The sequence below is a fragment of the Oryx dammah genome, unplaced genomic scaffold, assembly GCF_014754425.2.
Source record: "Oryx dammah isolate SB20612 unplaced genomic scaffold, SCBI_Odam_1.1 HiC_scaffold_17, whole genome shotgun sequence".
Classification (NCBI taxonomy): Eukaryota; Metazoa; Chordata; class Mammalia; order Artiodactyla; family Bovidae; genus Oryx; species Oryx dammah.
This window is the reverse complement of record NW_024070201.1, coordinates 61,877,036-61,903,300: the sequence shown is the minus strand read 5'-3', so window position 1 is coordinate 61,903,300 and position 26,265 is coordinate 61,877,036. Positions and strand designations below refer to the sequence as shown.

Sequence of the window (26,265 nt, the reverse complement as noted above, 5' to 3'; positions counted from 1 at the left end):
TTACCTGGAGAGATGGATAAAGAGCTGAGGATGGAACCTGGGGACACACACGTGAAGAGGATATGGCAGAACTGATGAGGCCATTGACCTGACCAGAGATGGGACAGAGCGCACAGGGAGGGAAGGACAGAGGTGCAGAGGGAAAGAATCTGAGTTAAAAGCATTTTTAAGGCAAGACTGTAGAGGGTGATCATCATTTCTATGCAAAGGTATGTCTATGAGGATGTGCTGGCCGAGCAGAAGTGAGGACCGTAACAACACATGGGCTGGACCATCCCCATGGAAGCCACACCCACCGTGAAGAAGGCAGAAGATGAGTGGAAAACCATGAGCCAGGGGTCAGGTTCCTAAGGAGTGTGGACACCAACTAGGATATCAAGCTAGGCCTTTCAGGCCTAGAGCATGCTCCATGTGCTGCCGAATCTAACATTTCTGCCACACAGTTGCTCACCTACCTCACCCTGGCTTTCTTTGAAGCCCTTATTTGGGTCCCTAATGCCTGGGCCATCAGAAAGCCTCATTAGTTCTGCCTTCTCTCAACCTGAACACTGACAACAGATTAATCTCCCTAGATAATGGGTACTTTCAGTGATACTATTCCCCCGCACAGAAATCTCCCATAGCTCCCCAGAACCAATCTCATCACAGTAGAATCCCTTCCCTTGCCATGCAAGGCCTGAGTCTCCTAAGCAATGCTCATTTCTACCCCCATCATCTCCTCCTCATGCTTCGGTACTGCAGGAAACTTGACTCCTTTTTTTCAAGCACCACTGGTACGTCTCACTTCCTTTCTCTTGCTCCTGCTGCTTGCTCTTTCTGGACTATACCCTCTTCCCCACCCTCGGCTGGAATCATGGCATACAATACAGTTACGAACACACTTTTGAACTCAGATTCAGATTCCTGTCTTGGAATTCATATCATATCAAGTACTAATTCTGTGATGTGGAGCAAATTAGTTAATCTGTCTTAGCCTAGGTTTCTTCATCTGTAACTGGGAGCTAAATAAAGTTGCCCCAGGGAAATAGAGAAAAATCTATGTAAAGCAACAAGCATAGTAGCTGCCATGGGGAGGGCCCTCAAAAAGGCAGTTATTATGTTTCATACCCTTTCTCTATTAATTCTTCCCAGATACCCCTTGAGAGCAATCTGTCCCTCTGTTGAGCCCTGTATCAATCACATTGTATCCTCGAAGCATCTCTGCATTCTACACCTTTTTATCTGCATCAACACCTTCTCTGCTCCTTAAAGGCAGGGATTTAGCAAATCTTGCCCACTTCTCTGTGTCCTCCAGCACAGTTCATGTAGGACTCTGGAAAGTTTACTGAATCAAATGACCTTTAATTCCCCAGCAGACAAATACAGTCTCAGCAGTGGTGATTTTTCTAGCTGCTCACAAGACTATACTGAGGAAGAAGAGTGGGTAGGACCTGGGGCAAAGCAGTATTACCATCAATCTAGTATCTAAAACACATCCCTTACCCAAAACCTGATAGCTACCTCATATCAGGGCTTCCCTGAGAGCTCAGTTGGTAAAGAATCTGCCTGCAATGCAGGAGACCTGGGTTTGATCCCTAGGTTGGGGAGATCCCCTGGAGAAGGCAAAGGCTACCCACTCCAGTATTCTGGCCTAGAAAATTCCATGGACTATATAGTCCATGGGGTCACAAAGAGTCGGACATGGCTGAGCGACTTTCACTTTCACCCAAAACCTATTGCTTTAAACAATACAGGAAATAGCTGGTTGGTTTGAGAACCTTCCAGAATAGAAATATTTTTAGCTCTGGGTCTACTAACATGAGTTTAGGGACTCACTTGGATGAACAGGAAATATTTACTGATGTTAAAAATAATGAATAGAAAGACTGTCCCCTTACGGTCAGCTTGCAGAAGAACAACATGGTGCAGAGTCAAGGCCATCCTTTGGGAGTCAATGGTGCTCAGGATCTTGGCAGCTGCAGTCCCCAGCAGAGGCTTCCCATTGTACAGGGTGTAGTAAGTCAGCTCCGCAGGGTCCTTGGGTCCCGGCACCCGCTGCATCTTTACCATCTTTCAGAAAAAGATAGGCTTTGTTTACGGGGCATCGTGCATCAACTCTGCAATTACTCACGTGATCAGCAGGCTCGCTCCCGACTGTGAAGCCTTCTGCAGCTGAGTGGACCCATAACATATATTTAAGGCATCAACCTTCGTGTACCTCCCTAACACCGACGTCTCAAGAAACCCTACTATCGCTGGAAGAGGAAGGCAGGGAGGAGAAAACAGTCTTGAAAATACAAACATCTGGGAAGAACACTTTGAGACAGAGAAGAAACGCTGAAATGGTCAAGTCTCCAGCGTCCAGAGAACTCTGGCCTCATTTGAAAATAGGCCTCCACATGAATTCAGGGCATGTTAGGTTATGCTCAGACAAGATTTCTAATTTCAAATTCCTGCAATTGCCAGAGAGGGGAAAAAAAATGAACTTCTATGTTTGCAATTCAAAAGGTCTCTGATAAAAGCAAGGCTTGGAGACTCAAAGTTCTTTTTCTAAAATAACCTTTGTTGCTTTTTCTCACTGCACTACAGAGAATTTGAAAATACAGAAAAGTATCAAGAAATGAAATAAAATATAAACAACCTGTAACCCCTCCTCCACAAGCTAATTACTATCATCATTTTAGAGTATTTGCTACTATTTTTTTTCCACACAAGTCTCTTATTTATCATTTTACAAAATTATTTATCGTACTTTCTATATAATATTATATATTGCCATTTTTACTTGCATCCATAGGGGCTTAATTATAATAAAAGCATAAATGTTAATTTCTACATGGCATTCCAAGGCATGCCTCATAAACTTACTTACCCAATCCTTTATTGTCAAGCACCTAGATTGTTACTCATTTTTCAGTAATGTAAGTAACAATTGATAATCATACATAAAACATAAATTTTAATACCTACATAATGTTCTACTGTGTGCATGTCTCATAAACTTAACTAAACCTTCATTTGTGGACGTTTAGGTTGTTATCAAGTTTTCACTAGCATAATTCACCATTGATAAATATGGCATCATATAAGTATTTCCCAAAGTATATCTTACAGATTATGAGTTTCACAGGATATCAAAAGAGGTAACAAAAATGTTTATAGCAACATTGTTCATAATAGCAAAAAAAATACAAAAATTCAGAAGTCACTAACAGTAGGATGGATAAATCAATTATAGTACTGTTGCACAATTAAATATGATAGAGTAGTAAAACTATGGCTCTCTGATCCAATATGGGTGAATACAAAACCTGATATGGAGCAAAAGAGACAAATTACAGAATATAAAGTTCAAAACCAAACAAAACCAAATGATGCACTGCTTACGGATACACATGAGAATGGTAAAATCTATACAGAAAACACAGGCATGATTTAATACAAAATCCAGAAGCACACTCAACTCTGGTAGAAAAGAAGCAAGTAGGTATAATCAGAAAAGACACAGAGAAAGCTTATCAGGTAAGCTAACAGTACTGCTCTTACTCTTTGGGTTGTGGGTTCTTTTTTTATTAGTGTTCTTTAAACTCTGCCTATTTTTATGCTGCTGAGTATGTATGCTATAAATAACAATTAAAAATAAATATTACTACAATCCAATAAAAAATGGCTTTTAAAATAATCTGACCAGACATTTCACAAAGAAAGATATCTGAGGAGCCAATAAGCATGTTTTTTTATGTGCTCAATGAGGAAATTCAACTAAAACCCATAAGGCATCACTATCAACCACTAGAATGACTAAAATAAGAAGGGCTGATAACCCTGTGTCGATGAGAAGGTGGGGTAACTCCACATCCGGTTGGTGGGAGCATCAGACAGTATACTTTGGGGAAAGGTCTGGCAGTTTCTCACAGAATTCGCATACACCAACCCTGTGAACCACTCCTGCATACCCAAGAGAAATGAAAGCACATGTTTAAAGAAAGACTTGCAGAAGAAGGTTCAGAGAAGCTTTGCTTATTGTAGCTAAAAACTGGGAAAAGCTCAGGTGTCCATCAACAGAAGCATGGATTAAACAATGCTTGGATAAACAACCTGTAGTATATTTCATACAAGGGAATATTACTCAGCAATAAAAAGGAATAAACTACTGAATAAAAGAACAACATGGATGAATCTTGAAAACACTCCAGAGTCAAAAAACTACACAAAAGAGAATCTACTGTAGGATTTCATTTATATGAGGTTTTAGAACAGTCCAAACCAGTCCATGGTATGGAAATGATATATGTTATCAAATATAAAATGGTAACGTCATACACTGTTAATGGTAGAACTGAGATGTTGAGTATATGTGTGTTTGCATCATAATTTTTGGAACTTTTCTGTGAATTTACAAAGGCTCATTATAAAATATCAGGGAAATATAGATGGTATTATAAACAAGGGTCTTAATGGTGCTTAAATTTAGAAACCAGTATATTGGAGAAAGGTAAGGAGATGACTTGCAGGTCTTTTTAGAGTCTTTGTATGTTAATATAACTTTGGAATCTTCAAGAATGCCTTAGAGGATGCAGCCTTGCCCAAACTGACCTGGTCAGATGGGCACCTTATAAAACCATTTTCAGGACACTCTGAGAAACAGCCCTCTCACCTCTTCATCTTTATGTTCACCTTTATCTTCTCGAAAGGAATTTCTAGGGGTGAGGTTGTGACCATCTAAAAGCTTCTTGTCTAAATCATTCACATGTTCTCCCATTTACTGAGTTTGAGGGTGCCCATTTCACTGCATCCTCATCAACACTGGATAGTACCAATTCACTCACTTTTAGTAGGTGAAAATGGTATCTTGTGGTAGTTAAAACTTGCATTACTTTGATGACAAATAGAGTTACACAATTAAAAATGCTTACTGGTCCTATGTATATCTTCTCTGGACTCACTTTTTCAAATATATCCACTAGAGAAATATCTTTAGATTCTAGACATTTAAATTTCCATATTCATGAAGGTGGCTCATCTTTAAAAATGATCTGAGCCCAGATGAAAGACTTCTCTGCATGATGGATGATGTAAGCTCTACAGAGTGAATTTTATTTGGGAAATTGGGGATGTTATTTCTGTCCCCAGTGGGAGAGGAGGTAGGGAGAGCATTAGTATAACCAGGTATGAGATGAATGAACATTCGAGCAACTAATAACTTTGCTCAATTTCAATTTAACAGCAAATTCTTCCTAGCAAATTCCTCCAAGGATGATGTTGGAAGGTGATCTACACCCTTGGTAAACTGGAGATTTGCAGAAATAAATCCCTAGTTACTTCACGCAGGTTTTCCAGGTAACAAAAGGGGCCACACACACTGAGTACTCTGGAAAAAAGAGGAAAAAACACCTTGCTGGGCTCTTTTAGGCACTTAGAATGTGTTGCGTTTCTTAGGTTAACAAATAATCATGAGTGTAGGGTGATTCTTTCTCCCACTTCAGTTGAGGCAAACTCCATTTCAACTGTCTGAATCCCAGCGACTTCCTTTCTGTTACTTGGAGAAATGTGAACTATAGGGCTCAGATGGACCCTCCCCCCAGAAAGGGGATCACAAACCTGGCACATAAAATTAACGACTGCTTTACCTCATCACGAGGCTGTCTCAGACCACAAAGACTTTGAGAACTGAAGTGACGTTCAATAGGACAAGAGGCCAAATACACCAACTGCGAATAGGGTACCTGGAGTCTCCTAAGGGGCGGGAAGTAGGAAACTGTGTTTCGAAAGATGGGTTGCGTGTGCTTCCAAGATTGCCTGGGGACAGGATCTGCAGACAGACTATGGTAATGTCTGTAATTTCCTTTAAAGCTTCTCTTAGACAGTGAGATACCATGCATGTGTGTTTGGGTTAAGTTATACCCTAGATGTGGTCAGTCACCAATCAGGAGTTCACACCCCAAGGGCAGTTGGCTAATGCTGTAGAAGAAGCCCACTCTCCAGAGGCGACTGCCAGAAGAGCTTCTATTACTTGATACCTCGCTCCACAGAGCTTTAATTAGCATAACAAATGTTAGAAATGGATTCTCATTGGGTAGAAGTAGTGGTACTCAAGATATGTGGATTGGTTAGAATATGCTGGAGACATTCCCACTCTTGCTTGAATTGGATAAAGAATCTAGAGAAGCTCAGAACCTCTACCCTTAGGATGGTATCTCTGTTGGGTTCCCTCTGAAGCAGACTCTGAGAAGAGCTGAATGCTTGTCATTTATTGGAGAGGTGCAGAGAACTGATGGAGTGGTGGAGGGTGGTGGTGGAAAGGAGCTGACAAGGGGTGCACTGGAAGTGAGTCACCATGGTAGGAAACCAAAGCTTAATTCTGTGGGAAAGCTCTGCTGACGATCCTAAAGCACACTTTTCAGAATTCTCCCAGCCAAGAAACCAAAGAACTGTGGTATTTATACCCCCACTGCCAGTGAAGTCCCAGGTACTTCCAGCCAGCCATGACTGGGCAAAGTGGGTTCAGGCATCTCAAGAGCAGCCCTTGAATAAAACGATGCTGGAAGTCTACCAGCCTTCATAGAAATGGTAAGCAAGTATGGGCAGGACCCCAGCAGTGTCTGCTATAGCGTACTCCCCTAAATCCCAGTGTGGTCAAGTGTCCCTTATAAATGGAGAGGGCTCTGTTTGTTGAAACAGACACGACAAGGCCAACAGAACCCCACTATTGGAAGGCTGATGGGTGTTTCTGCTGATCACAGCCGTGGTGCTGAGAGGCCTGGAAGCTGGGACCTCATCCAGCCTCCAGAGCAGGTTGCGGGGGAGCTAACACTTACTAATAATGCTTTGTTGAATAAATATGCACGTGTGGGCAGCATGTCTTCTGAGACCTGCTTCCCCTTGCAATCCAGAGTGAGACAGCCGGGAGAGCAGCTCTCACCCTCCTTCACGACGTCAATGATTATGACCACCGACCCCACAAAAGTAAGCGCAGTGTGGATTAACCGGCCTCATCAGCTTGTGGTGTGCACGCACCTCGGCACGCAGCACAATCTCCTTCAGCTCAGGAAGCACGTTTCCATACCTTTCTTGTAGACTCTGGAGGCTTTGCACGCACCCACCTGTACGGTGTAGCTTCCCAGAGTGGTGGCCCGTTTAAACCGGCGGCCTTGCTGCTGGGACATCATGAACAGCTGAGCCAGGCGCTGCTCCATGACCCGGGCGAAGCTCTGGTTGTGCAGGCCCACCAGGGAGTTGTCCACGCCCTGCAGCACTGGACACAGGGGACAGAGCCGCTGTCAGGGGAGAGGCTCACTGCTGACTCAGAAGCCAAGCCACCAGGGCCTGCACCAGCCGTAAGGGCCGTGGGCCTGACCCCATGTTAGGGTCTGGCCATCCTTCCCTCTCGACAGCCCCAGGGGTTAGGAATCACTATCCGCCTGTTTGAGATGCTGAAGAGGCTATGTGACTAGTCTAAGTTCACACAGCTAGTAATCAGCAAAGCCGGGGCTCAAGCCCGAACCCCTGAAACCCTGTCCTTCACAAGCTGAGACACGTGTAATGACCTAAACTTGTTGTACTAGGTCCCAACCTTATTTAAGACAGCCTGTTCAGTCAGAGTCTGTATGGGAACACAGCATTGCTGTAGGAACAGCTGATTGGATTTCTTGGTGGTTCCTGGCTCAGCGCTACCCTGATTCTACTTTTCTTTCCAACAGCTTTGCTGAAGGATCTAAGCTCCATCCTGCTACTCAGCCCCTTCCACATCGGCAAACCACCCTGCTCAGTGTTGTCATCCCCTCCCTCATCAGTGGGGTCCTTTCAGAGCTCACTCCTAAAGTTGCCCAGGGCCCCAGGAGAGACCCTCCTGACTTGAGAGCAGGATCGTGTGATAGAAGGAGTGGGCTCTCTCAGCGCTGGCACTTGCCAGCTGGGGGACTTTGGGCAACCCACTGGCCCTCTCAGAGTCCAGGTCCTTCTCTATAAAATGGAATAAGAAAGGCTACATCACAGCAAATATATGTCTAGTGGGCTTTAAGGTTGAGATGAGATGTATATAGCAGTGTAGCACAGAGCCTCCTGTATGGAAGGTAAATGAAACCCTCTCTTTCTACCCTTCCTCCACTTCTGGACTTTATCCACACCCAGAGTATCTGTAATCAGTAAGTAAAGCACTGATATGGAATTCCAGGCTATGGCTGGTGCCTGGAGGAGGATTGTAATGAACGCCAGGACCATCCTAGAACTGCTGCAGTCACTTACTATGGGGGCGACTGCCTTTATGCTGTCTATTCCCCAAGCCAGCCTTTCTTCCAAGTCCCTTGGGAAGAAGCACACTTCTCCCCAAACACCTAAAACACTCCCGCCAAACACAGTCATCCCTGAAAACAAAAATGCTAAAAGCAATTCTCATCTTCTTAGACCAAAACTTACATGACCTGGGGATGTAATACAAGATTTTTCATTTAGCAGAGTTTGTTCTACTATAGTCCAGCCAAGGACCATTAATACCACTCTGTCTACTGGGATCTGGAAAGAGCCTGGATATAAAAGCCGTATTGTTACTATGATGGCATTCTAGCAGGGCCAAAACAAGGCACGGATGACAATGAGATACAGAGGGCGATGTCGAAACTAATCATGACAAAAGCGAAACCCACAGCTGAGTTTCAGAGGTTATTTCTTTGAAACCACAAATCCTAAAAAAATCCCCATGAAGGGCAGGCATAAAGCAGCTTTCCTTCCAGGGCCCTCATGAGGGACTCCCAGCTCAGCAGAATTCCTGCAAACAAACTCCTGCAAACATTCCTGGGCCTCCCACGGTGGTGCGTCCCAGAAAGGCCCCTCCAAACCCTCCTCGCACAGCTGTCAGGCTGAGGAAGGGCTGACCCACTTCCTGACCCCCGGAGGAGAGCTCATGTTCTTTCAAGTTCAAAGATACCCCTCCCGTAAAACGACAGTGCCAACGGCTGCAGGATTACTTCTATGCTGGTCTCTCCTGACCAGTGGACAAGGGTGAGAGAGGGAATGCAGGACGGCTGAGGGGTGTCATCATGAGTTACTTTAGAGAAATCCCAGTGGTGATGCAAAAAGGGCAGGCATCAAAGAAGAGAAGAGTCAAAGCCTCCAGGTGACGAACCGTTTCAGAAATAGACAGCGGTGATGGGTGCACAACTCTGTGAACATACTCAATGCTGCTGTGTTTTACACTATGATAAATCACATCTTATGTGTATTTTACCACAATTTTAAAAATTGAGAGAAAAAAATGCCTCCAGGGAAGTACAGGAAGTTATGAGAACCTGGCACAGAGTTCCACAGAATCAACAGCTAGGCAGCTCCCACGTGTCTCATGGCTCTTTCTGCAAAGAGGATGTGTCCTTCCTAGGAGGAGCTGGACAAGAGCTGGAGGCTGGAGCCAGGAGCCTGGGTTTGAATCCTGATGCCCCCCTACTGAGTGTTCTTGGGCAGGTTCCTCTGGGCCCCAGTTCCTCATCTGAAAATATGGTTATCATAAACTACTCCTGACCGTATGATGAAGAACAGAATACTTTATAAAAGAAAACTGCTTCTAGCATAGTGCCATAAAGCCCTTGAGAGGATGCCCACAAGCAGCAGCTGTTGTTGCTCAAATGCACCTCCTACTTCGCTAGACAGGTCCTCAGCAGAGGAAGGAATCGCCTGGAAAACACAGAGCTGTGTTCCAGGACTGCAGTTCCTCTCCTTTCTCCAGAGAAGCCCAGTGGCCTCAGGCTCCCGGCCTGGGGAATGGGTTGAACAAAGCTATCTTCATCTCTCCATTCCGAATCTCCTACCCTTCTGGAAATGATGGTAAAAGTTGGTGGTGACAGCCCACAGGTCTAGAAAGTGGTCATGGACCAAAGGGAAGGCAGGAGGGTCCTCCTGAAACCTGAAACTGTTCCCCCCTCTCCCTGCCCCTCAAGCACAAATCAACTGGCCCAGTCAGCCCCGAACACAGTGTTGGGATGGGTTGGGGGTGGGGGTCACTGTGTATGCTGATTACCAACAGCAGCACCAGTGATAATAAGTGAGGGATGTCCAGATGAGTGGGCAGGAGGTCAAGTCGCAAGAGAATCCTGAAAACAAGGCCATGTATGGAGCCTTTTGTTAAGCACGTGTCACTCAAACAGAGGCAGGGCAAGACAGAAGTACCTGAGGAAAGGCCAAAACAAGAGGTTGACAAGGACAGGGTGTCTTACCATCAAATGTCAATATTAAAGTTAGAGAAGGGCGGGGATATATCTGCAAGTTTAAAAAAAAAAAAGCATTCCTTGGGCAGGAAACATGATTTTATAAGTGTTACATAACCTGCTGGCTTCAAAAATGTGTTGCTGGGTTAGCACTGTCTCTCTTGGGCATAAGCTCTGGTGGGTCGCTGCTGTTTTCCTTTGTAAACACATTTCTTTTGTTGGCTTTCTTTGCAGGTAAAATAATCTCTGCAAATCCATGGCTTTGCAGGACAGAAAGAAACACAATTTTCTGCAGTTTAGGAGAGGTCTTGAGCAGGCTTCACTGAGCTCCTAGTTAGTATTCCAGCCAGCACCCACCTACTGCTTGTTTGGGACAGCAAGGGAGGGAGGAGACAGGGAAGGGAAGAGGGAGATTGGGGAGGGCCTGCTTGTCCAGGCTCATCTTCCAGGACTTGCAAAATCTTGCTCTGTCTTTGTTCTGGGCTGAACTGTTTCCCCCACACCTCAGCTGCTGATGTTTTATCCCCCAGGACCTCAGAATGTGACTGTTTGGAGATAGGGCCTTTAAAGAGGCAATTAAGATACAATGAGGTCATTAGGGTGGGGCCTAGTCCTAAACGACTGGTGTCCTTGTAAGAAGAGGAAATTAAGACACAGACCTGCACAGAGGGAAGGTGGTTGTTTTACAAGCCAGGGAGAGAGAACCTCAGAAGCAAACAGCCCTGCTGACACCTTGATATTAGACCTCCAGCCTCTTGAGTTATGAGAAAATAAACTCCTGTGGTTGAAGCCCTCACCCTCACCCCTCAGCCTAGGGTAGCAGCTCTAGCAGGCCAACACCTTCCTGTCCCTCCCCTTGAAACCGAGGAGGACCCTTTGGGGCTCCTGGGCTTGGAAGCCTTTCTGTCCCCATTTCTTGTAGGCTAGACTCCAGCCGCTGTAACCTTCCCCAAGTTCCAAAGGGCAGATCCCAAACAGTTGCTAATGAAGGAGAGAGCTGCCACAAAACCACCTGAGGCAAGATTAAAGGAACCAGAGAAGTGTGTCAAGGTGAGGAGACCGACCACCTGAGACCCCGTGCATGCTAAGTTGCTTCAGTCACGTCCAACTCCTTGCAACCCTATGGACGGTAGCCCTCCAGGTTCCTCTGTCCATGGATTCCCCAGACACGAATACTGGAGGGGGTTGCCATGCCCTCCTCCAGGGGGTCTTCCTAACCCAGAGATCGAACCCACATCTCTTACATCTACCTGCATTGGCAGGCAGGTTCTTTACCACCAGGACCACCTGGAGACCCTACAAACACCTTAATCTTTTTAGCAACCCTTCCTTGAACTATTGCTATAAACTCCCTCATCAAATCCTACCAGGTTGGCACATGTAGTTTTTTGAGGCAGGAGCTTACGGTATCCCCCGCTAGCAAAGCAATGAAGCTATCCATTTCTACTTCATCCCAAACTGCCTCTGAGATTCAATTTGGCACCAGTGAACAGAGAAGCTGAGCTTTCGGCACCACCGTTAATGACCCAGCTAGTCACTCTGCCTCCTACAAGCTTCTGTTCTCTCTCCGCTTCTAATCCTTGCTTCTCTCATTTTCAGAGCTACTGTCTGGCTTTTGAAAAACACAAACAAGAACTTTTTTTTGCTATTTCATAAATCTCAGCTGGAAAATGTCAAGGAAAATGCCACCCAAACACCCTTCTACTTCCGTCCGCCTTCACTGTCAGGACACGCTGGGCTTCACCAGGATCAGCGTGGGTGTGCCCAGGGAGAGAGAAAAGTGCATGCCTGGCATTCCTCTGACTTCACTGGGTTTTGTAGGGCAGTGGAGAAAGGCCTACGATCTTTAAACGAATAGACAACCATTCGCACGGACATGCCCCAGCCCTCCACAGCTTAATGCTGTTCCTTCTGATGGATGCATGTTTTGCAAGAAGAAGGCTCCAGACTGGGACTTTCAAGGTAGCTGTTTTGAACTGATTATTTAATACCTATCTTCAGTGTGATGTCTTTTTTTTTTTTTTAATTGAAGAATAACTACAACACTGTGTTGGTTTCTGCCTCAACATGGATCAGCCATAGGTACATACATGTCCCCTCCCTCTTCAGCCTCCCTCCCACCTCTCACCCCATCTTACCCCCTCTAGGTTGTCACAGAACCCAGGTTCTTATTTCAGTTGACTCCATTTCTGGTCCTGTGGAAGGAACTCCTTGGCTTATAAGGCAGAATCCAAGAAAAGATGCCAACTCTATCACTGAAAGGCAGGCAAGCTTTTAAAAATAAACCAACCTGATAGGGTGAAAGGAGCAATGAAAGAAGAGATTACCTGTAATTACCCAGTAGTCTCTCGTTGTTTCTGATATATCAAGGTTGGGGTATTCCAGCGCTAAAACAAACAAGAAACACACCAAATTACTTTTATATATGGATATTGTTTTATATATAGATATTGTTCAGATTTTATATATAGATATAGTTCAGGGAAATAGACATAGCTGACAAAATACCAAGCAACTAAATCCTGCTCTATCATTCTTGGGAACTCTAGGACATACAGCCTGAAACTTGCTTTTCAGAAAACTAAAATACTCAGTAAAGGGCTAACTTTCAGAAGAAGAATTTTCCAAGGCTTTTGGGTGTCTGCTTCCAGCTTTTCCATCAAAACCTTCTTAAGGCAAAACAATTTCACTGTCAAGACCTACAATGAGAACCTGTCAACTATGGCCTTCTTTTTCAGAAAATTATCTATCATAACATATTTTTAGGAATAATTATTTATTGAATGGATCTTTCCAAAGTCAAAGTTTAGTAGGTAAATGCTTGCAAGCAATGGTCCCATTTCTTTATAGTGTGGTGACCATCAGAGTTAACATATGTGAAGGGTTTAGCACATTATTTGGCACATAATAAGTACTCAGTAAATCACAGTTGTGTTATTATTATTAGACTGTCAAGATGATAAAAGAAAATATATCCTTTACATGCTGCCAGGTGAATAACGCCATCTTTTGTGACATTATCTTTTCCATAAAATCCAGTCATCTTTTCTGAGTACATGGAAATTCACAAAAGCTTGCCACTAAACTAACATTTTTTTTATAAAGTCTGAGTGGCTACTTTGTGCTAATAAGTACATTCACACACATTATCTCACTTATTTACAATATAAAAAGGAACCATAGAGGGAAATGAAAACAACTTTGTTAATACATGTTTAAAAGAAAACACTTACCCAGTGACCTTGAGTATGTATCAACAATTAAATTTAAGAGCACCGATCTTTACTTCCTTTGGCTACTGAGTAAGTATTTGGGTACAAAATGTAGGCTGCATCTTCGAAGTCTATGCCTGCTGCATGGTAATGAGGATTATGCAACTGAAGCATTAGAAAAAGAGGAGGCCACAAGCCTATGGGGACTTCATCAAGTGAAGTCACGATGCTGACTGCACGTGAGCTGCATTATAATATCTATAGCCCAGGCAAGGGCTGAAGGCCTGGGAATTTTTGTTGATGGCAGAAGTGGGGGGAACCCTAGCAACCAAGATTGCCATGAGCACAGATGCTCTACCAGGCAGTGTTATAAGCTAAGAAGACAGACTGCTTGGTTCAAGCCCCAGCTTCCATGTCTCACCAGCTATGTCAGAGTTAAACCTCTTGGAGTTTCAATTTTCCCATCTGCAAAATGGCGCTAATTTTGCACCTACCATAGCGGGTAGTTGTGAGGATTAAATGAGGTACAAGACAAGTGAAGGGTAAAAGCACCTAGCCAGTGCTTTTTACAACATGCAGTGAAGTTTTCATCAATTCAACCCCCTTCAGTCACATATTACAGTTGTGATTTTATGACAAAAGAGTTAGCATGTGGCACCATGGAGGCTTGCTAAACAGACAAGTTCCTGGAGAAGATGGTAGAGTCCTACAGGGATTCAAACATAACTCAAACATACTCACGTTCAGCGATGGTGAGCGGCGGGTAGGTGAGGTAGAACCCCACCAGCTCAGCGGAGAGCTGGCGGAGGAGGCTGCTGGCCACGGTGCCGTTGAGGAAGGAGCTTCGGTTGGCCACCACATACACCAAGGTGACTGTCTGGGAGGCGTTGGACGTGCTCACCATCTGAATGGACACAGGAGGAAAGGGGAGGGAGACATGCCAAATAAGATGAGGGTCTGTTTCATGGAGGCCGTGGGAGGAGAAGTTTAAGGAGAGGTTAGGAATGAAAGGGAGGTGGGAAGAGAGCAAGGAAGAGATAAGAATAACAACAGTCGTCATATGATGGCTCACAACATGCCAGGCATCTCGTACCAGGTATCGTTCCAAGGGCACACAATCTCATTTAATCCTCACCACAACCCTAGGAGGTGTATCCTGTCATGGAGGTATATCCTTTGACAGAGGAGGAAACTGAAGCCCAGAACGATCAAAGGACTTGCCCAAGGTCACACAGCTAATAAGTGACGGAGCCAGGATCCAAACCTGGGCAGCCTGACTTCAGGTTTTAACCACTGGTGTGTGTATCTTTTCCAGGGGTTAAATGGTCGCAGGCTACTTTTATGGTTCTGAAGATACACTATAGAGTATAGGAATGGTAAATTTAAGAGGGTTCAACTGCTCAGAGAAAGCCTGATTCAAACTTTTGGGGAATTTTAAAGTTGAAAGGATGGAGAATGTACACCACTGGTCACCAACCTAGTAATGGGCAGCATGATGAAAACTGATGACAATAAGAATGCAGAAATAGAAAATAGCTTCTTTAGAGAGAGATTCCATTTCATTGTGATCTATCAATTCAATATAGACTATGTTAATATTACTATGAGATGGTATAGTTTTCTTCTTGAATGTTTAAGTCAGGTTTTTAGTTATGAAGAAATGAGACTTCCATGGGTCAGTGTATATACACACAAACGCCCCCCAGATGAAATGTGAAAAACAGATGCAGTAGGAAGGCATTCTGCCTGGTGAGACAGTCTCTGTGAGCTTCTGTGCTGGATGTCTGCCCCTTCCTCCACCAGATCCATTTGCTACCCTGCCCTCATCCTGCTCAGTGCACCCAGAGGCAGAATTCTGTGGACCACACCAATGGGCTACTTGGCACCCTGGTATTAGCTACAGCGAGCTCAGGAGGATGTGGGCGAGAAGGAGGAGAGTGAGGTCAGAGAGCTGGTGTTGGGGGCTCCCTCCTGGGGGGTCACAGCTCTGGTTGGGCACTTCTGGCCCAAGTTTCCCACAACTGCTCCGTCCCCTCACCTCATCAGCCCCAATGTCACAGCCTTGAAAGCTGCACCACCCCCGTGGTCTCCCTAGAGCCTGGGCACACTTCTGCAAAGTCCTTTTCAGAAGGACTTTGGACTTGGACTTTCCTCGAATTGCCTTCATTTGAATATGTCCTCTCTTTTTGCCAGGAACTGATACCCAGTCTGTCTAAAACCTTTGTGTGCTCAGACACAAATATCTCTGCAACATTTCTTTTAAAACTTACTTTGAAGACAGCTGTCAAGAGTAAGCTTCTTCAAGCTATTTCGAAGTTTTTCCCATAAGAGCAAGTTCCTTTTAAGTTCTCTGACATAGCACCTAGAGTCCCATGATTACTGATATACGGAGTCAACATTTCTGGTCAACTGTTACTTCCTCTCCAGAAGCATTTTTTGGAATGTGGTTTAGCCACAAGTATTCATACCTCTTTCCCAAGGTACCAAGAAGAAAGGTACTTCTTTCTGAATAATTCAAAAGACCTCACTGTACTGTCAGCTAAAAAATAATAACTAAAGTAACTTTGCAATCTTTATCTCTATTTGGAACATTATATATATATGCTTGTTTCTTTTCAACAAAACTAAATCTAACTGGATCCCAAAGAGCCTGCAGTATGGTATCTTAGTACATACTACACTCGACAAAGTAAGTTATACTTTTTAAAATTGAGAACATTTTCATTAAGGAGACTTCACTAACATACAACACTATATTAGTTTCATACTTTCTGTGGTAAAATACACATTACGTTATACCATTTTAACCATTTAAAGTGTACAGTGGCATTGAGTACATTCACATTCTTAGGCAATCATCACCGCTGTCCATTTCCAAAACTTTTCCATCATCCCAAACTGAAACTCTATACCTACTAAATAACTCTCCATTTCTTCCTTTTCCTAGTCCCTGGGAACCACCATTCAATTTTCCTGTCTCTATTAATTTGACAAAACTAAACTGGTGGCTCAGACGGTAAAAGCGTCTGCCTGCAATGCGGGAGACCTGGGTTCAATCCCTGGGTCAGGAAGATCCCCTGGAGAAGGAAATGACAACCCACTCCAGTATTCTTGCCTGGAAAATCCCATGGATGGAGGAGCCTGGTAGGCTACAGTCCATGGGGTCACAAAGGGTCAGACACGACTGAGCGACTTCACTTCACTTCAAACACTTTCCATAAGTGGAATCATGCAGTATTTGTCCTTTTGTGATTGGCTTCTTTCATTTAGCATGATGTCCTCAAGGTACACCCATGTTGAAGCACGTGTCAGAATCTCCCTCTGTTTTAAAAATGAATAATATTCCCTGGCATAGATATACCACATTTATTTATTCATTCACCTGCAGATGGACACTTAAGGTTGCTTCCACCTTTTGGGTGCTGTGAATAATGTTAGGAACGCTGGTGTTCAAACATCTGTTCAAGTGCCTGGTTTACATTCTACGGAGCATATACCCAGAAACAGAATTGCTGGATCATATGGTAATTCTATGCTTTTTTGAGGGAATGCTAACAACAACAATACTCTTTTCCACAGCAGCTGCACCATTTGACATGCCCACCAGCAGTGCACAAGAGTTCCAATTTCTCCTTACCAACACTTGTTATTCTCTATTTTTTTTAAATAAGTTATCCTCATAGGTGTGAAGTGGTATTTTGTGGGCTTTTTTTTGCATGTCATGTGCTTCTTGGTTACCTGTATATCATCTTTGGAGAAACGTCTATTCAAGTCTTTTGCCCATTTCTTACTTGGGTTGCTTGGTTTTTTGCTGTTGACATGTAGGAGTTCTTTATGTACTCTAGATATTAATCCCTTATAGATACAGTATTTGCAAATATTTTCTTCCACTATGTGGGCTGAGTTTTGATTATGCCTTTTGAGCCACAAAAGTTTTTAATTTTGATGACATCTAACTTACTTATTTTTTCTTTTGTTATCTGTGCTTTCTGGTGTCATATCAACAAATCACTGCCAAATTCAATGTCATAAAGCTTTTCTCCCTGATTTTCTTCTAAGAATCGTACAGTTTTATTAGCTCCTACATTTAGGTCTTTGATCCATTTTGAGTTAACTTTTGTATATGGTATTAGGTGAGGCTACAACTTCATTCTTCTGCTTGTGGATATCAGTTTTCCTAGTATTATTGGCTGAAGCTAAAGGCAAAGGAGAAAAGGAAAGATATACCCATTTGAATGCAGAGTTTCAAAGAATCTCAAGAAGGGATAAGAAAGCCTTCCTCAGTGATCAATGTAAAGAAATAGAGGAAAACAACAGAATGGGAAAGACTACAGATCTCTTCAAGAAAATTAGAGATACCAAGGGAACATTTCACGCAAAGATGGGCACAATAAAGGCCGGAAATGGTATGGACCTAACAGAAGTAGAAGATATTAAAAAATGGCGGCAAGAATACACAGAAGAACTAGACAAAAAAGATCTTCACGACCCAGATAACCATGATGGTGTGATTAGTTACCTAAAGCCAGACATGCTGGAATGCTGGAAATCAAGAGGGCCTTATTATGCCAGCAAGTTTGGAAAACTCAGCAGTGGCCATGGGACTGGAAAAGGTCAGTTTTCATTCCAATCCCAAAGAAGGGCAATGCCAAAGAATGTTCAAACTACCACACAATTGCACTCATCTCACATGCTAGCAAAGTAATGCTCAAAATTCTCCAAGCCAGGTTTCAACAGTATGTGAACCATGAAATTCCAGATGTTCAAGCTGGATTAGGAAGGGTAGAGGAACCAGAGATCAAATTGCCAACAGCTGTTGGATCATCGAAAAAGCAAAGGAATTACAGAAAAACATCTACTTCTGCTTTATTGATTACGTCAAACCCTTTGACTGTGTGGATCACAACAAATTGGGAAATTCTTAAAGAGATGGGAATACTAGACCACCTGACCTGCCACTTGAGAAATCTGTATGCAGGTCAAGAAGCAACAGTTAGAACCAGACATGAAACAACAGACTTGTTCCAAACTGGGAAAGGAGTATGTCAAGGCTGTATATTGTCACCCTACTTATTTAACTTACATGCAGAGTACATCATGAGAAATGCTGGGCTGGATGAAGCACAAGCTGGAATCAAGATTGCCGAGAGAAATATCAATAATCTCAGATACGCAGGTGACACCACCCTTATGGCAGAAAGAGAGGAAGAACTAAAGAACCTCTTGATGAAAGTGAAAGAGGAGAGTGAAAAAGCTGGCTTAAAGCTCAACATTCAAAAAACAAAGATCATGGCATTTGGTTCCATCACTTCATGGCAAATGGATGGGGAAACAATGGAAACAGTGACAGACTTTATTTTGGGGGGCTCCAAAATCACTGCAGGTGGTGACTGCAGCCATGAAATTAAAAGATGCTTGCTTCTTGGCAGAAAAGTTATGACCAACCTAGACAGCATATTAGAAAGCAGAGATATTACTTTGTTGACAAAGGCCCATCTAGCCAAAGCCATGGTTTTTCCAGTAGTCATGTATGGATGTGAGAGTTGGACTATAAAGAAAGCTGAGTGCCTAAGAATTGATGCTTTTGAACTGTGGTGTTAGAGAAGACTCTTGAGAGTCCCTTGGACTGCAAGGAGATCCAACCAGTCCACCCTAAAGGAAATCAGTCCTGAATATTCATTGGAAGGACTGATGCTGAAGCTGAAACTCCAATACTTTGGCCACCTGATGTGAAGAACTGACACACTGGAAAAGATCCTGATGCTGGGAAAGATTGAAGGCAGGAGGAGAAAGGGACGAAGAGGATGAGATAGTTAGATGGCATCACCGACTTGATGGACATAAGTTTGAGCAAGTTCTGGGAGTTGGTGATGGACAGAGAGGCCTGGCATGCTACACAGTCCATGGGGTCACAAGAGCTGGACACAACTGAGCGACTGAACTGAACTGATTGGCTGAAATGACTGTCCCTTCTCCCGCCTAATGGTCTTGTCAGAAATCATTTGACCATGTATGTATTTATTTCTGAGGTTTCTGTTTGGTTCCATTGTTCCATATTTCTCTCTTTATGCCAGCTCCACCCTTTTTTGAGTACCATAGTTCTGCACTAAGTTTTGAAATCAGGAAGTGTGAGATCTCCGACTTTGTTTTCCTCTTTAGGATTGTTTTGGCAATTTGGGGTCCCTTGAGATTTCATGTGAATTGTAGGATAGATTTTTCTATTTCTGCAAAAGATGTCACTGGAATTTTGATAGGGGTTGCATTGAATCTATCAATCATTCTTGGTAGTACTTGACATCATAACATTAAGTCTTCCAATTCATAAGCACAGAATGTCTTTCCATTTATGTTTTCTTTACTCATCTTTTTTATAGCTAAGAAAAGTGTAGTCACTCTTGGGGGCTACTTAACAACAGCTTCATAAATAAGAAGAAATCCACAGGCCTGAAACCAAGGTCAAATCATGGTTCCCTCATAGTCATGCCCTGTCCCTTGCAGAGAACACTTTCCCATCACCCCTCTATTCTTAGATTCTTTTGGGTTCTGACATCATCTCTTACTTCCCATTCACTCTTGCCATGATTCATTTAGTTAATTAGACCCATAAAGCTGATGGAATGGAAAGCCATTGTTTTCATCTTTAGTATCCATTCTTCCTTCTTCCATGTCAGCACCACAATTTCTCTTGAGGAAACACTACTTCTCTCCTATAAGTTCATGTGCTTTGGGTAGAGTTGCCCCAGTCAGGTTTCAGGAGTGGGTATCTCAGTCAGGCTTAGTTGACTGGGACATTTCATATCCTCAACCACAGTTACTGGTCCAGAAATGAGCAGATGATCCAAGAGGGTTCAATGAAAACTAATCTCAGGATTTTGACTGGAATGACACAAGAAAAGGCACTCTGGTTCCAGGAGACTGTGAGCAATAAAGATGAGACAAACTTGGAGGTGCCAGGAGCCTGAGGATAATGCCAGCTTATAGCAAGGCAAGCCAAGAGATGAGGAGAGAATTTCATGAAGAAATCATATAAGCACCTGGATCTAACTGTTCCTGAAGTAAGAAGTTACAAACTGTTCAGTTACATGAGCCAATCACTTCCTCTTTTTGCATAAGCCTTGTGAGCTTGCATTCCATTGCTTATCATCAAAAAGTCTTAATTGAGCCTACTATAGTCTAGCCCTTAATATCGATGCTATGCAAGTAAAAAGTAAGTCACTTTTTCAATGACCCTCTGAAAAAAGTAAATATTTACATGGTTTTATTCCACAAAAGATCCAAGGTGCCCCACAAATATATTTAATACAAGAAAAGGGAAATTTATTAATTGCAAAACCAGGTCCTTAAAAAAAGAGATTAATGACAACCCTGGGGGATGATTAGCATGTAACAATCTATGTATAACATAGTGGCCTAGAGGGTTATTAAATCTACACAACAGCTTTGGCTCTGGGCTTCCTGTTAGCCAAGGCAAAAAGTGAAAGAGGGTTAATAAAACAATTCACCCAATTATCTATTCATATCAAGAGCTGTTGATACATTCAAGAGCATCTAAAATCTATTTAGATGCAATTTTCTAATTGCCTGCTGTAGTCTTTTCCAAGGAATGTTTGTTGCTTACTATATAAAGTTTCATCTCATGGCCACAGCTATCATATAACAACACAAGAAAGGCTTCTCAAGGCCAAGGGCAGCTTATTTATCTTGGTGCCCCTTCCACTGGCTGATAAAAAGAAGCTGCTCTGTAAGTCTGTACTTCCTGATTATAATTAGAATATGTTCCTCTGCCAAGCTCCAATAAGATTCATGTACCTGTGAGGATTACAAACGCAATCAGAAAGAAAAAGATCCCCCACAAAGGAGCTGAGTCACACTCCTTACATAAATCTTATGTCTGTGACATGTTTTTAGATCTTAGTCAAATATGAACCAGATCATAACGAGATACTTCCATATATACTTTGGGTGAATAGAAAGGGACAACTGCTTTTCAAATTAAATTGTATGCTTTCCACATAATATTGGCTTTGCTGATGATAATTCATTTAAGCTAAATGTCAATTTTAAAACCACTGGGTTTAATTGCAAAGGCTTTTAGTTCAGTAAAAACAGAGAGATTGGTTAGTACAATCAGAGTAATTTGGGGGCTGGATGAAAATTATTAAGAAGCATCTGTCTTTAGGGAGATGTTGTCCATAGAAATGTAAAAAAATGGGTCTGAGAAAGACATTTGGTAGCATGTCTACAGCAAATTCAGGAAGTTGAAATACAGTATACCAGTACTGAGACTGCCCTGGAAGAGAAGTCAAATGCCTGCTGAAAATTTCATCAAGGATCCCATTTCTACATTGCATCGATGCTAGCAGAGCATGGTAGATTAGAGTACAGGCTTTGGGTCATGCCCTAATTCTGGAAGTTTCTTACCATTCTCTACATTCCTTTTTCTGTGAAATGCTGATAATAACACCTCAGAAGGATGTCTTGAGTATTATGTAGCAAAGCATTTATAAAACACTTAGCACAATCATGGCACATGCTGCTGCTGCTAAGTTGCTCAGTCGTGTCTGACTCTGTGCGACCCCAGAGATGGCAGCCCACCAGGCTCCCTCATCCGTGGGATTCTCTAGGCAAGAATACTGGAGTGGGTTGCCATTTCCTTCTCCAATGCATGAAAGTGAAAAGTCAAAGTGAAGTCGCTCAGTCGTGTCCGACTCTTAGCAACCTCATGGACTGCAGTCCACCAGGCTCCTCCATCCATGGGATTTTCCAGGCAAGAGTACTGGAGTGGGGTGCCATTGCCTTCTCCAGATCCTGGCACATAGTAAGCCCTAAATATAAGATGTGTGTGCTTAAACTAAGGTGATTTTTCCTGTGGATACCTGGAAAATAAACTGAATTAAAATCACAGAAAAGGAAATCTTAGGTGAATTAGTTATTTAGAAATGATTCACTTTATATGAGACATTTGACATATAGAGTATATTCTAGTACATTAAAATATATATATATTAGAAAGACTTGAGGAAGCTTCACAAGGGAAAATAAACATAAAATCCCAAATCACAGCAGGTACACAGGGGTACACCATCTCTCTTGTATAATCAACCCCAGATATCCTCACATACCCGAAGTACAAAGGCAGCTTTGAAGTGGGGAACCAAAGCACTTCTTGCCAACATTTGGGTTCTGGCTGGCCTCTGTCAACTACAGGCTGAAGCTCACTCCCACTTACCTGAATCGTCAGGTTGCTTTTAGTATTCAGAACTTTCCTCTCAGCATCCTGGAAGGCCCTCTGTAGCCTCTGTTCCATGGTCTGAGCAAATTTGCAGGACTGTATGTTGTCAGACTGGCTCACAAACTGTAGCACTAGAATGAGAGTAATAAATCAACGCTCACCAAAGCTCTATGTCTTAGTTCCTTGAACTTAATGGCAGTCATGATACAAAACGGCATGATTTTGCATCAGAGAAATCAGGCAAATAAGGGCAGTCATAGTTTTGGAAGTGGCTCTTAAAATGATTTATAATATAGAAGAATTAAAAACATGATCAAACCTGAGATTCCCTCCAATGCAAAGAATTTTGTGATTTCAATTACTGGCATATGGAAACATCTGCTCCAAGACAACAACATGACTTTAGAGTGATCAGGCCTTCTATTTCTTTGGAAGGAAAAAAAGAAGTCAATTGACCTACACAACTAAGTTGTTTGAGTCTTTCAGTTTCAGTGGTTCCTCTACTCTTGTGGCTTCCAAACCACAAGATCAGAATTTAAAAAAACATAAAACATTTTTTAAAATATCTATTTAGGCTGCACTGGGTCTTCACTGCTGCGCAAGAGCTTTCTCTAGTTGTGGAAAGCAGGGGCTTTCTCTAGGTGCGATGCGCTTTTGTTGAAGAGCACACAGACTCAGTAGCTGTGGCACACAGGCTTAGTTGCCTCGCAGCATATGGAATACTCCCGGGCCAGGGATGGAACCTGTGACCCCTGCATTAGCAAGTTTATTCTTAAACACTGGACCACCAGGAAAGTCCCAACAGGGAATTTAAAAGAAAGACTCTAAGGCCTAAGCTCAAAGATTCTAATTCAAGGGCATCTGGAACATGTTATTGTAAAGCACAGATTTTATGCTGAGGATACTCAACCCTCCTCAGTATCCACTGATAATACAGGGGAAAAAAAATACAGTACCTGATGCTCATAAGTACTATATACTCATATAAATTGGGAAGGCTTCTGTGAAGGTATATTTCTCATGAATCCAGGTTGGAAAAGTTTAGGCTGCTGTGCAGGGAACTTGGACATTAGATTAGCAAGGCCCTTAGAGGAAGGTACACAAGGACTCTAAGAAATGACAGAGCAGCTAGTGATGGAATTTTCTTTCTTTTATTTGCCTGCACCAGGCCTTAGTTGTGGCATCTTCAGCTGTGGCATGAAGAATTTAGTTCCCTGACCGGGGATCAAACCCGTACCCCCTGCACTGGGAGTGTGGAGTCTTAACCACTGAACCACCAGGGAAGTTCCAGTGATGGAGTTTTCAAACAGGTCCTCCTGGTATGGCCCACAATCCCAGAATGAAGAGGAATCCTTTTCTTCTGAATTACTTGCCTGTTTTCAGCTGCAAGTAGCTTGCAGGCTGGGGAATCCACGGGGAGGCAAGTACAGCCACAGACTGCAAGTTTGGGGTGTGCTGCTTCACATCTGCAGTGACGTTGCTGATCCCATAAACACCCAGCATTTCGATCACTGCGGAAGGCAAGTAGACCAGCCTCCCTTTGGTAGCGTAATAACCAACGGTGATGTTGTGAGAATGTTCCAGAAGGTCCACCTACAAGATAAATGGACCCAAAGAACTTAGTGTTCATTTCCACTGTACTTTAAGTCTCTCCTGGTGTTTCTTAGAACCACAATGGTTACTCAGCATGGCTGGGGAACAGGACGCTCCCATTCGACAAATATTCTAGCAATCCTATAACCTGATGGGATTGGCAGGTCTCAAAATATCAGAATACAACAAAATATAACTTGAGTTGAACCTATGGATATAAGATTAAATCTATATTTAATTCTGAAACAGAATTAAGTCTGTGGGTGGTTTTTTTTTTATTATTCCTTAAGTGCCTCAGTTTAATCCTGTGAGCACCAATTATCACCCAGGAGGGCAGGCAGGAGACAGCAGGCAAAAGAGGTTTCCTGGGGTAGGAATGCTGGGAAAAATGGCTGTACCATATTTCTCATCATTTATAAACATTAAAGAGGCTTCCCTGATGGCTCAGTGGGTAAAGAATCCACCTGCAATACAGGAGCTACAGCAGACGTGGGTTCAACCCCTGGGTCGGGAGGATCTCCTGGAACAGGAAATGGCACCCACTCTAGTCCTCTTGCCTGGAAAATCCCACGGACAGAGGAGCCTGGTGGGCTATGGTCCATGGGGTTGCAAAGAGCTGGACACGACTGAGCGACAGAGCACAACAACATAAACTTTAAAAGGCAGAAATGATAAAGTTCAGACCCCTTCCAGACAAGGGCCAGGTAGTAAATGAGAGAAGAAGCTGAGAGAAGAGCTGTTCAGGTTTAACTCCATTCTTGGCTTGTAACTGGTTCACGACCAAGGCAAGGCTGGGCCATGGAGAATTTCTCTTACAGCAAAGGAGTCCTAAGGGATGCTGATGATCTGAGCTCTTTCTCACCCAGCTGGAAGAGTTTTGAGGCTTTTGACCTTATTCTTATTTTGTTTTGCTTTCCTCGTGTTTGATACCAACAGTTCAGGGTGTTTTGAACACTGCCTTTCCTCCCCTTATTCTTCCATCTCCATTAGGAGTGTCATGATTTTTGCCAAAGAAACCAAGACAACTGACTTTGCAGGAGGCTGGGTGTCCTTTGCTTCCTCCACATTGTGCTCCTCAGCACCTCATCACTTGAAGCTGGTGTTCAAGGTGACATTAGGTGGGACAAGAGGTATTTCTGGATGGAACACAGACTCAGCACCAAATACCACCAAATCACCCAGAAAGAAGGTGACTCCCATTCTCATCCTCCTAATATTAATATCTCAAGAAGCAAGTCTCAGTTTGAGGACAGTTGACTTCTAACACCTCTCTAATCCTTGCTAATCATATTTTTAAACAAACAAAGGGACGCCAGGCCCCAGCCTTAATGCCTTCTGTAAGCAGTAATATCTAGCTTGAATTTAACAGGCTGTCTCCACTATTTTCATTTTTATTTTTTAATTTTGGCCATGCCATGCAGCTTGTAGGATCTCAGTTCCCTGACCAGGGATTGAAACTGGGCCATGAAAGTAAAGGCGCCAAATTCTAACCACTAGACCATCAGGAAACTCCCTTATTTCATTTTTATCATTACCTTCTATTTGCTGCAAATGATCCTGACTTCTATTCATGGTGATAATATCAAACATCTTCTTGAAAGAAATATGTTTTGGTGTTTTCTTTAAATTGTTATTGAACCACAGTCAATTCAAAGTGTTGTGTTAGTTTCTGCAGTACAGTACAGTGAATCAGTTATACATATCCATTTATCCACTCCTTTCTAGATTCTTTCCCCATATAGGTCATTACAGAGTATTTTGAATAGCGTTCCCTATACTATATAGTAGGTCTTTATTAGTTATCCATCTTATATAACGTAGTGCATATATGACAATCCCAATCTTAAGTGTTTTTTAAAATAAAAACTGATTTAAAAATAACTACAACATACTAATTCTCACAGCGGTCTGAGATGATATGCAACAAAGAGCAAAAACTGTAAGGCTAATCTGCAAACAACCAAAGTTTAATGAAAACTGTCTCAGGTAACCACAGGGAAACATTCACATTTTCAACTTTCAAATAAAGTTTCTGGTGCAGAAACCACAGATGTCT

General features: G+C 42.9%; 1 protein-coding gene across 1 annotated transcript in view; it reads right to left on the bottom strand.

Annotated features, from left to right (window-relative positions):
- The window catches only part of KIAA1549L (KIAA1549 like), a 303,264-nt gene that overhangs the window by 96,252 nt on the left and 180,747 nt on the right, over positions 1-26,265 (bottom strand). Inside the window, exons 6-11 of the mRNA XM_040257699.1 lie at positions 23,990-24,209; positions 22,614-22,747; positions 14,126-14,288; positions 12,500-12,559; positions 7,083-7,234; positions 1,878-2,049 (exon numbers count right to left, since the gene is read on the bottom strand). Coding sequence (XP_040113633.1) covers positions 1,878-2,049; positions 7,083-7,234; positions 12,500-12,559; positions 14,126-14,288; positions 22,614-22,747; positions 23,990-24,209 — 901 coding nt within the window. The remainder of the gene's footprint in view (positions 1-1,877; positions 2,050-7,082; positions 7,235-12,499; positions 12,560-14,125; positions 14,289-22,613; positions 22,748-23,989; positions 24,210-26,265) is intronic.